The sequence below is a fragment of the Schistocerca piceifrons genome, chromosome 7, assembly GCF_021461385.2.
Source record: "Schistocerca piceifrons isolate TAMUIC-IGC-003096 chromosome 7, iqSchPice1.1, whole genome shotgun sequence".
Classification (NCBI taxonomy): domain Eukaryota; kingdom Metazoa; phylum Arthropoda; class Insecta; order Orthoptera; family Acrididae; genus Schistocerca; species Schistocerca piceifrons.
The window spans coordinates 349,846,601-349,859,742 of record NC_060144.1 but is presented as its reverse complement, the minus strand read 5'-3'; the positions used below and the strand labels follow the sequence as shown (position 1 = coordinate 349,859,742).

General features: G+C 40.6%; 1 protein-coding gene across 1 annotated transcript in view; it reads right to left on the bottom strand.

The window, feature by feature from the left end:
* LOC124805072 (cytochrome P450 4C1-like) overlaps positions 1–13,142 on the bottom strand; it is a 111,862-nt gene that overhangs the window by 76,902 nt on the left and 21,818 nt on the right. Inside the window, exon 2 of the mRNA XM_047265499.1 lies at positions 4,897–5,003. Coding sequence (XP_047121455.1) covers positions 4,897–5,003 — 107 coding nt within the window. The remainder of the gene's footprint in view (positions 1–4,896; positions 5,004–13,142) is intronic.

The window sequence follows — 13,142 nt, the reverse complement described above, 5'->3', positions numbered from 1 at the left end:
GAGTTGCATACAGGACACTGACAGCAGAGATCAGGGGGCCGGTTCATCAGTGTAGATCATTTCCTCAGTTTGACAACTCAGCTCCATGGGACAGCGACTGCCGACGTCATAGTTAGTTAGATCTACGAGAACCAGGGTAGCTAAAAAGGTAGATTACTGTTTAGCTGACAAAACTCCTTATTCAGGGATTGGACATGCTTGCTATGTTCTACATGACTGCTTCTCAGTCAATAAGTACATGTGTTTGATTATTCAATTAAAGCACTGTCTATTGATATCCTGTAGTGGGGCCAGCGCCCTAGTCTACGAATATTGTTGTGACCACCCGAGATACAACACAGGTTCCATACAACTGAGCAATATTCTGGAATGGGTCGTAAGATTTGCAAGCGGCCTCCTTTGTAGACTACTTGCTTTCCCCAGTATTCTACCAATAAACGGAGGTCTAGCGCCAGCTTTAGTCACGACTGAGGCTTGTGATCGTTCCACTTCATATCCCTACAAAGTGGTATGTCTAGGTATTTGTATGAGTTGCAGATTCCAACTGTGGCTGCTTAATATTATAGTCGTAGGGTACTACGTGTTTCCATTTTGTGAAGTGCATAGTTTTACTTTTCTGAACATTTAAAGCAAGTTGCCAATCATGACACCACTCTGAAATCTAATCAACATCTGGATGAATATTTATGCAGTTTCTCTCAGACTTCATTACAGGTAATTGAGGTTACTGTTAGTAGTGTCTGCAAGGGCATTGTAGTACAGCATGAACAGCGAGGATTCCAACACACATTTCGCAGCTCACTCGGCCCCAAAATAAAACATTTCCCCAACTCCCGATTTACTGTGTCATCTAATCCCCTTGGCCACATAAGTGATCTCCTTCCGATCCTAATCACGGATCTTTATATCTGACCAAGACATTCAAACCATCTACCAAACATAAGACATTATTAGTTTGACGTCAACTAGGATATTTACTTGTTATCCATCGCTAATAATATTCTAAATTTCGGAATAAATCTTGAAAACCAAGGCAACATTCCACTCACCGTAACGTGGTAGAACCTTTAAGTGAATCAATCCCGCCCCTGCCACTGTGGACCACTGTATATGATTACCATTGACCAACCAATGCCAACCGATGTTCATCAGTGCACTAATACACACGTATTGTCAGTTGAACACAATTTACAATGTTATTGCTCAACACAACACAAGAAGCCTTTAATTTCGAAATGTTTCGTAGCGTAAAACATAACACAGCCTCTGGGCGCTATTCATTTCCCTAATGATAGTTGAAATAATTTTGCGAAAACTGACAGGTAAACAATCTCTCTGGCTCGAACCCACGACATATGAGTAATGTGATAGGCAAATTCGACGTGGTAAATCATGTAATACTAGCAAATGAGATAAATCGTGATGTTAGCACAAATCGAGGAACCAAAAAGAATAGGAATCGAACCTTTGATGTACTAAGCGGAAATCTTCACACGACGACCTGAAACTACGTCAGACCATACATCACTTGTTCAATCTCCGTATACATATTTATATGTGTTCAATTAAAAAATGGTTTTGGTGGCCATTCTACACTTTAATAACCTAGACCACGCTCCACTACATACTGAGACACAATTAAGGACACACCGCTACTGTAAATTAGCGCATTTAATTTTTTTATTTCTTTTCATTTTTAGGCAGGATAACTAGTTATATTGTGCCATCTTGCGTCCGAATAGCGTTCAAGTAGTACAGGGTGTGTTAAAAAGGATCAACCGATTTGGCACATCTGTACTTCTGAAACTGAAACACATACAATGAAGTTTATTTTTTGATGAACTGGGAACTCAATAAGTTTTTAATACCTTTTCATAGGTGTTCAGTATGTCCCCTTGAGATGCATGCCGAATGTCAGTGCAGTGTTCAAACTGTTCCCACCCTGCAGAGAGCATGTCCTGAGTTACAGCTTCCACTGCTTCTATGATGCTATGTCTCCATTCATTCATTGTTGTTGGTAACGCAGGCATATAAAGAATCTTGTACAAGCCCCCACAAGAAATAATCACATACAGTCAGGTGATCTTGGAGGCCAGTAACGTAAGGCTCAATCATTTGGTTCAGTGCAACCGATCCATCATTCAGTAATCTTTTGATTTAAAAATTCCCACAATTAGAGAGGCCAGGGTGGCGGTGCCTGATGGTAAATGAAATCTATCGAATCATTCTGCAACTGTGGGAAAAGAAAGTTCTCAACCTTATCGAGATTTGATCTTCCTGTAACAGTGTTCTCGGCTAAGAAAAATGGGCCACACACCCTTTCCTATGAAACTTCACAAAACATACTAAATCTGTTGCACAACTTCATTTGGTTTTTCCGTACCCCATAGTCTCACATTATCACGGTTCACCTTTCCATTTAAATGGAATGTTGCCTCGTCACTAATCAATGAGCGTGGAAGAAAACTGTCATCCTCCATCCTGCCAAGAACGAAATTACAGAACTCCGAGCATTGTTGTTTGTCACCTTCACGAAGAGCTTGCAGTAGCTGAATTTTGTATGGTTTAGTGTGTAAACGTTGCCTCAACACACGCCAGACAGACATCAGGAAGGTCACAGTTCGTAGTAATAGACGGCAAATCGTCGAGTAAAACTGAAGTGATATCAGGTGTTCCCCAGGGAAGCGTCCTGGGACCTCTGCTTTTCCTGATCTATATAAATGAGCTGGGTGACGATCTGAGCAGTTCTCTTAGGTTGTTCGCAGATGATGCTGTAATTTACCGTCTAATAAGGTCATCCGAAGACCAGTATCAGTTGCAAAGCGGTTTAGAAAAGATTGCTGTATGGTGTGGCAGGTGGTAGTTGACGCTAAATAACGAAAAGTGTGTGGTGATCCACGTGAGTTCCAAAAAAAATCCGTTGGAATTCGATTACTCGATAAATAGTACAATTCTCAAGGCTGTCAATTCAACTAAGTACCTGGGTGTTAAAATTACGAACAACTTCAGTTGGAAAGACCACATAGATAATATTGAGGGGAAGGCGGACCAAGGGTTGCGATTCATTGGCAGGACACTTAGAAGATGCAACAAGTCCACTAAAGAGACAGCTTACACTACACTCGTCCGTCCTCTGTTAGAATATTGCTGCGTGGTGTGGGATCCTTACCAGGTGGGAGGTGGGATTGACGGAGGACATCGAAAGGGTGCAAAAGAGGGCAGCTCGTTTTGTACTATCACGTAATAGGGGAGAGAGTGTCGCAGATATGATACGCGAGTTGGAATGGAAGTCATTAAGGCAAAGACGTTTTTCGTCGCGGCGAAATCTATTTACCAAATTTCAGTCACAAACTTTCTCTTCCGAACGCGAAAATATTTTGTTGAGCCCAACCTACAAAAGTAGGAATCATCATCAAAATAAAATAAGAGAAATCAGAGCTCGAACAGAAAGGTTTAGGTGTTCGTTTTTCCCGCGAGCTGTTCTGGAGTGGAATGGTAGAGAGATAGTATGATTGTGGTTCGATGAACCCTCTGCCAAGCACTTAAATGTGAATTGCAGAGTAATCATGCAGATGTAGATGTAGGAGTCATGTTGAGCTATCGAGCTGCGCGGCGAACGGAGTTTCTGCGGACTCCTTGTGAAACTATGGCGCACGGGTTCGACAAGTGTCAGAGACTCGGGGACGGCCTGGCGATTTGCTTTTACACAAACAACCTGTTTCTTGGAATTGTTCATGCCATCGTCTAACGCTCTGTGCCGTACGAGTATCCGCACCATACCTATTAAGAAAGTCGCGCTGAACAGTTTTTACTGACCTGCACTGCGCTAAACGTAGAACAGAAAACGCTTTCTGTCATCCTGACATCATTTTTACTAGAACTGAAGTGGGCGCACACTGCTGCTACATATCGGTAATTGTGTAAAACTCCAGAGTTTGCCCTCTCCGACACGCACATATCTCAAATAACATAATAGTTATGATTTTTTAAAACCATATGACTCTTTTAGATACATCCTGTATATCCGCCATCACGAATTTTTCCCATCGTTTCTGCTGATGTGCGTGGTAAGTGAGTGGACAAAATGTAGCACTATCTTAGCTATATATTTAGGGGGAAGCTTAAGTTTCTTTATGGGCTATCGACTATTGTGTTTACGAGAGGAACACAAAAGCCTCCTCTAGACTTCTTCATTTATTCGCGCCCATACAGCTCTTACATCTTCTCTACATCCATACAAAAACATTCCATTAAGTCTTCGCCGCGGTCTTTTCCTCTGTCTCAGAATCTAGTAAAGGAGCGCATGTCTCATTTCGCCAGGCTACGTGTCATGTCTACTACCGTTTATTTCTAATCACACTCATAAGCACATGTGCTCAGTAATCCATATTTTCCTCCGACTGTTCTAGTAATTCCCTAAGATACATCTGTCTGTTGCTTTCTGAAGCAACTTCTGTTCTAAACAGATTTTGCGCACTGAAATTTCATGTATCGCTGCCATAAGTCTAACTGAAAGCGAACATTAACTATTAACTTTTCGTTTTCAGGCACTATGGAAGCTTAGTTCTGAAACCTCTATTTAGTTTACTGAAATAAATGGGCCCATTTTAGTCTCCTATAAACATAATCACTCCAGTTCTCGCTGTCGATTGACTCTGAGGGTTTCGCACTTGAATACGCGTTCTTTGCAAGAGAAGCAGTTGTCGCAAATTGCATTGCAACTGATCAGAAAACCATGTAGGAGGGCACAAATTTTGAATTATGCAGAAGGGGTTGTTCATATGAAGAACTAATGGCATTCTCCTGGGGCAGGTATTTCACGGATATAGAACCCCATGGACTGTCATGGATACAATAAATAACCATAATGAAATATGCGATTCCGTTCCAACTTACCTCGATGTGCTCTGGTTTGACTACGTGTACGTCTGGTTGAAAACCAAGCCAAACTCGATACAGCGGCCAGTACGTCTTGGTCATCTGATCCAGGTAGGCCACGAAGTCTGTAAGCGAGTTTAACTTAATGTTAGTTCCATAACAGATTATAGCAAGTAATTCTATAAAAAATAGGTATTTGTCTCACATCCTGAAGCACTCATTGCCGACATTTAGTTCCTTATCTCAAGATATTTCTATCAACTTAGTATGCTCTAATGTCAGAATAATTTTAGCCCCGATGTTTTTCGACATGTCCTATACAGAACCTAAACATCAACAAATTAAATAATCATGAATGCTTGGCGTTCCACAGCTTGTAAATATTTGTTAAAGTACGTCTTTTGAACACGCTGAGTTACATTTAAAATGTTTTATAGCCAAACCGTATGCGAACGTAGAACACATCGTTAGCGGCATCTGAGGCAGAGGACAACAAACGACTGTATACATATCGATATCTGCAACATAATTTATATACATAAAAGTAGAAACGTAAGTTTACTTACTTCCCGCCGGCCGGAGTGGGCGTGCGGCTCTAGGCGCTTCAGTCTGGAACCGCGTGACCGCTACGGTCGCCGGTTCGAATCCTGCCTCGGGCATGGATGCGTGTGATGTCCTTAGGTTAAGTAGGTTTAAGTAGTTCTAAGTTCTAGGGGACTGATGACCACAGATGTTAAGTCCCATAGTGCTCAGAGCCATTTGAACCATTTTGAACTTTCCTCCCTTTATCAATATCTGTGTTAATTATAAGTTATTTGTGAGTACGTGAAGCATTTTATGTTGGGCTTACTTCAAAACGAGTTTTAGACAACATGTTAACGTAAGTGAAGCCAATCGTTCAACATGCAGTGCACACTTGAGAGAATACAAGTATTCTGATAACGACAACACTAAAAAAAAGTCACCTTTCTTTGCAAGGCAAAAAAGGTATACTATTAAACACATTAAATGATATTGAAATGTACATTCATATGAAGAAACACATCGATAGCATCCTTAATCAACAAACCGTGTCACGGAATAAGATGGAAATGCCTGTACGGAATTTTAACAGTGTTGTGGTCAGTTCAGAGTTCCATCCGTCTCCTAAATTACCTAATCTGAACTGATTCGTTACGTCTCCAATGGATCCAAGACCGAAATGACAGCCAAATTATGTGGTAGACACAGATTTTGCATTACGGCCATCCTACACAATAAGTTGCTCACAAGAGATATGAAATATGGACCCTTCCGTCTCCTAAATTACCTAATCTGAACTGATTCGTTACGTCTCCAATGGATCCAAGACCGAAATGACAGCCAAATTATGTGGTAGATACAGATTTTGCATTACGGCCATCCTACACAATAAGTTGCTCACAAGAGATATGAAATATGGACCCTTCGGCCTGTATGTCTTCCATGTTTACGTTGTAAGACAGCTGTGTCGGATGCGACCAAGAAATAATAACGTTTAAGAAGGCATGACAACAGTAACATACGTGACAACCTCTGTACTGTGAAGTAGAGCAGATGTCATCTCCCACAATACTGACATAGACATGGTTGTAGGTACATTTTAAATACTCGCATGCCTATATGCCATCTGACGGTGTGCTGACCACATGCCCCTCCATGTCCTCATCCAGTGACGCCTATGGGCTGAGGATGACACGACGGCCGGTCGGTACCGTTTCGCCTTCATGGCCTGTTCGGGAGGAGTTTAGTTTTAGTTTAGTTTGTATGTCATCTGATGACCATAGATTTAAACTTAACAAAGAATTTGTAATTAACACACACGTCATTGATAGAGAGATATATGATACGTAAGTAAACTTGTGTTTTTGATGTTATGTATTTAATTATAATCTTGCAGATATCAATATCCATAGATTTTTATGTTTTCTCTGTCCCAGATGCCACTGATGATGGATTCAACATCTAAATACTGGTTTGCCTATCAAACATTTTAAATACACCTCAGTTGGACTACTGCAGATTTCAATGTGAGGTACAGCCCCAAAGTCTAGATTGTACCAGTCCCACCACCGCAATCCTTAACCTATGGAATAAGAAATCGAAATTACCCGCCGAGAAGAACAGACATCATTGCGTTTAGTATGATGTATTAAAGCAGTTCTATGCACTTTTATTTTCGTTTCGTATCCTTTGCAATCGATTAGGCACTCACTTGAGCAAAATATATCTCTCCTCCAGAGTCATCTTCAATTGTCTCCTGCGAAGAACAAAATAAACGAAAGTGTAAAATGACTCTCCCCTCCCTGATGCAGTCTTGAAGAGCAGACACAAATCTAGAAGCTTGCTAGTAATTACAATAGCTTTGAGAAACGTATGGTGAGTTCTTGTCAAAATGGCATTGTCTAGGTTATTCTGGAATGGAAAAAAAATTACAGAAGCCGGCCTCAGTGAAGATCTGTTTGGGTTTTGAGGAAATGTACTAACACGAGAGGCAATAAAGAACATACGATTTGTCTTAGTAGATACTTTGAAGAATGACATTTTTAAATTAAGAGAAAAGATTTGACAGTTACGACTGGAATTCAATCTTTGAAATGCTGTGGGTAGCAGTGGTAAAATACTGGAACGAATGGTTATTTGCAATTTCTACAGAAAGCAGACTTTAGTCGAAAGCCATGAAGGGAGAAAGTGATTCAGAAGGGAGTGAGACAGGGTTATAGACTGTCCCTGATGTTATTCGAAACGCGCATCATATAAGTTGTGAAGCAACAAAAGGAGAAATTTCGGAAGGGATTAAAGCTAAGGGAGAAGAGTGAAAAACTTGGCAGTTCGCTGATGACAACGTAACTTTGTCAGAGACAGTAAAAGACTTGGATGAGCAGTTTAACGGAATGAATAGTGACGTGAAAGGAGGTTATAATGTGTACATCGACAAAGTAAAACAAGAGTAATGGAACTTAATCGGATTAAATCAGGGGATAGTGAGGATATTAGACTAAGAATTGAGAAATTAAAGGTAATGGATGATTTTTGAAATTTGGGCGACAAAAAATAACTGATGACGTGCAACAGCAGGTAAAGTATATCTGAAAAACAGAAATTTGTTAACAGTGAATATGCACTCAGGTGACTAAACTCGTGGGACATCTCCCAATATAGCGTCGGGCTTCCTTTTGCTAGTCGTAGTGCAGCTGCTCGACGTAGAATGGACTGAACAAGGTGTTGGAAGTCCCCTGCAGAAACATTGAGACATGCTGCCTCTATAGCCGTCCATAATTGAGAAAGTGTTGGAAGTACACGATTTTCTGCGAGATTTGACGTCTCTATTATGTCCCATATTGGGCTATCCGAGCGCCCAAATTATTCGCACAGATGATCCAGAATGTTCTTCATGTCAGTCGCGAACAACTGTGATCCAGTCACAAGGCGCATTGTCATCCATACAAATTCCATCTTTCTTTTTTGTCATATGAAGTCCATGTATGGCTGCAGATGGTCTCCAAGTAGCTGACACCAAAGTTTTCACATAGAGTAACCAGTTACATTGGCCACTGATGCGGTACATATAGAGAACATGTCAGCCCCTTTAGCATCAATTACAGCCTGAAGATGGCACATTGAAGCGCAGAAACTGGTAGTTACAAAACAAATGAAATAATTTTCTCACAATTCTTGCATCGCGTGTTCAGTAGTAGTAAGTGGTTAAAACGTAACGAAATGTCCCGAATAAAAGCAGTAACTGAAAATAAATGTTGTTGTTGAGCGAAATCTTATGGGACTTAACTGCCAAAGTCATCAGTCGCTAAGCTTACACACTACCTAACCTAAATAATCCTAAGGACAAACACACACACACCTATGCCCGAGGGAGGACTCGAACCTCCACCGGGACCAGCCGCACAGTCCATGACTGCAGCGCCTTAGACCGCAGCTGAGTATAAACAGCACTCTTAGTTTGAATGGGAGAGAATCAGTCGAGAAAAGTTTATGTCGCGGAAACGGTTCACTATACGGATTCTGTCAATCTCATCATTTATGTTGTAACGTAGACAAATTATGCAGAAGTACCAGCTTTCTAATTAAAGTCGTCACAGATGTCACTGTCAACTCATTCCATTATTTATGTTGTAACATATACAAATTATTCAGAAGTACCAGCTATTTAATTACGGTCTTTACTGATATCACTGTTAACTCGACTACCAGTATTTGTTTAATAATTGTCAATAATTTCATCACTGGTGCCAAAGTATGTTGTTCTCACGAACAACTAGAGAGATGGGCACGCAGCACTGCTTTCACGCGCTGCAGCACAATCGCGAATAAAAACAGTGGCACAGAAAGTCTAGAGTTTTCTATTGAAGTTTTTGACCTTGTCCGAGGAGAAGAATAATTTTCAACGTGGTCTGAAATTAAAAAACATATGTTGAGAACTTCTTTAACGATATATTTTGAAAACGTCTCTATTAATATACTCTTCGTAGAATCAATCACTGCGAGTTTGAAATTTGCACCATAAGTGAGTCTGATTTCAAAGTTCGTTGTTGTTTTTCTGTCAACGCTACCACTCGCGATTTGCACTAAATTTAACTCTTCAGCTAGAGTCATGCACGGTTGCAGAACTATGGGCACGATAATAACTACCTAAATGAAATGTCGACGTCGAAAGCAGTTCTTTTGCCCGTAGAAAGGAAAGCTAGCAACACGCTTAGCACCATTGGGCGCATCTAAAACCATTGACACCAGGTGCCTGTAGTAAGCCTGCTGATATACTAACGCAAAAACGGCGCGTATATCACACAACACGAACAATCTCAAGGAGCAAAAAGTTGAGATTAGCCCTTAACACTTCATACAGGTGTTGGTGTAGTTTGAGGCTAGTAAATCTGTTATGTAATTGTCTGCATTCAGTATTTTTGGAACATCAGTTAATTATCTACCTCTCATTAAAGGTAACTGATGTCATCGTTCAGTTGGCGCAATGAAAGGAGACTGAGAAAATGATACATGATATCGAGTGTTGGACCCCGATCGTGGACACGGAAGCATACAGTAAGAAAAGGTTAGTGAAGCAACTGTGTGTGACAGATGAACTGCAATAACGCATGCAATGCAGCGTATGACGTGTGATGCTGAGAACTGGCACGGGTGAAAGTGTACAATACTAGGCATACAAACTTTGTAGTGAACGTGGGTCCGCAAAAGAGCCGTTTGTGATGTAATTGTGAATGTGTTGCTACGGACCTCCACTGACATCAGTATCAAATGTTCTCGTAGTTAGAAAAAATGTATGAAATACAGACTTTCCGATTAAGTCCCCATCTAATCAGAATCAGATTATATGTAAACTCAGTTACTGTTAGCGTGTTACCGTATGAACAACATTTGCCGCTGAATGTGTGAGCAGGGGTAAATAAGAGTGCTGTAGTTACTGTTAGAAACACTCTTCAAACAGAAAATTGATATATTTTGTTATTCCATTTTGAAATGATACTGCTCACTTTGTATGTGTTGCAGACCTTTCCTGAAATTATATAAATCTATAATAATAGGTTTTTCCAATTGTGGATAAATTATTCCTAAGTCCAGCATGATCACATATCAAGGAACAAATTTTCTGTCCAAATTTAAAAGTACTGATATCTAGAAAACCTTGTCATTACTGTATGTCATAGTCTTTGTGTTACATTACTCTGCTACGCAATACGATAAGTGATCTCAAATGAAGAAGAGGCATTACCAGAACTCTGTTACAAGGTACAAACACTTTAAAAGGTATTGATAAGTAACACATATATACATTTTCTAGACAGGGAAAATTGCTAAGTCGTTAAAGCAACTCAGTTTATTCTCAACTATCCCATGTTCCACAGCATAAGGCCTCTCTCTCTTCAAGGCACAGTGTGATGCATGACTGACAAAGTATAGCATAACCGTCTGCGAGTTATGTAACTATTTTTAAAAATGTACAGAACTCCACTCGCTAAAATGTAACTGAAGAATTACTAATATATTCCAAACAGCTTTGATATGTTATACAGCACGAAAGGTGTAAAATTATTAATGTTTACAAACGATGCACAAAACGCAAAGTCATATTCACAACATCAAAAACAGATGAAAATGCCAGAAACTGCTTTGGCGTTGTCTAGGGCACATTACTTAGTGATTCTAAATCGATCACTAGACTACCTCACGGACCAGGATATAACATTCTTTGATGGATGCACTATCCTCATCCTCCAGGTACAACATTCTTCCCTACTAGATGATCGTCTCATTGGACCACACATCATTCCAGGGAAACTTTAAAGGGGACTTTCGGATATGATCTCAGAGAATTGCTTGAGAATATTCCTCTTGCGCAGCGTTGGGCTTTGTGGAACATACATGATGGTACAACGACGTACTTTGTTGTTGGGGGAGAGGACGACTAACCTGCAAGTATGATACGAGATGAATAGATCGTGCCAGAACTGTAGAATAAGATATCACCTGACCTCAATCCTCTGGACCTTTCTGCCTGAAGTCATCACAAACGTGACGTGGACAGCACTTCCGTCCATACAATTAAAGAAATGGAGCAGCGAATTCTACAGCTTTTCCAGCTTTGCGAGATGACCGCTGGTTCTAATTCACTGCAGACATGAACGCAGTATTGTATTCAGATACAAGGATGACGCACCAGTCTCCTTTAATAGGTACTATATGTACGTTAAATTGTATTGTGTAAAGTAAGAAGCATTATTTTATTTAATGTTACGGTCTGCCATGAGTGACGATCGAGGACTGTGACGTAGGAAGTTAATCGGAAGGATTACATTTTAAATAACATTTTAAATACAATTATACTCACTGTGTCAATCGTCATACTGAATCCAGTGGCGGCTCGTAACAGCACATCTACAGTTACGTTGCAAAAGACCCGTATGCCGATTTACGTTTACTGGAACATTTTTGATTCTGGTATCGTATAATTTCCTCTGTGTCTGTTTTCCCCATTAGTTACTATATGCCCAATACTGATCATGGGAAAGAGGTACCCCAGGAGTTGAAACTTATGTCACTAGAATTAATGAATTGAAAATTTCGTAGGGGACAATGTGATGGTTGGAAACATTGGATAAACTAAGTAGAATTATTTCTACTAGGGCACTTCCGTCGTTGAGTTGTCCGTTTACTCGGTTCACCTCACTGGAAGCTTCTTCAGCTGTAGCAAAACGTTTTCCACGGAGTTGTTCCTTCAAATTGGGAAACAAATCAAAGGCTCTTACCAGGAATGTATGGTGAGTGGGGAATTATTACTCATCCATATTTATCGAGCGTTTCTTTCGCTGGTAGGGCAATATGCGGTCTTGTATTACCGTGCAAAATGAGAACCCCTGCTGCAAGCATGTCAAGCCTTCTTTGGCCGATTTTCGGGCGCCAAACATTTTGCAGAAACACTTTGTAGTATGCACCTGTTGCAGACGACCCTGGTGCACACTATTTGTAGCTATGACTTCATTCATGTCATCACGCAAAGATCATTAATAGTTTTACCTTTGATTGTTGGCGGCTGATTTTTTTTCGGGCGTGGAGGGTTGAAATTTTTCCACTGTGATGATTAATAATTCAGTGGTGGCTCAAAATATGTTTTCCTTCTTTTCGATAACCTTGAAGCGATTCTTCTGCGATTCTTTCGCGACCTGCTTTCTGCTGTTCACTCACATCTTGCAGAACCCATCTGGCAGCAACTTTCTCATCTTAAACTTCTCAGTTATGAGTCTGTAAACTGAAGTGACAGACATTCTGGCCTCATATGCAGTTTCCTCACATGTCTTTCGTCGATCCTCTCCCGAAATGTCATTAAGAATAACCTGAGAGGTGTAGTCTGTTGCAGTTGATGGCCACTCACTTCTTGGGCTGCCCTCAGTACTTACCCGACTTTCACGGAGACGAGCAGAGACACCGTGATACGGTGCTACAGTTCACTGTCTTACTCCCGCACGTCCCTGACAAAGCGTGGTAAATTTCCATTCGCTTCTTTCCACGTACGGAACTACGGTCGCTACTTGACTCAGTTTCAGCTTCCATTTTAAAACCGAATTACTCACGACACAGCCATGCGAACCACACTCGCCAGACTCGCTCACATCCGACATGATTTTTAACTTTATAACGCCACCATAAAGGCACGCATGCGCAGTGAGCAGGACTTTAGAAATGACTTTCTTAACTGATGTTTAAATAGTTCTCTTTGG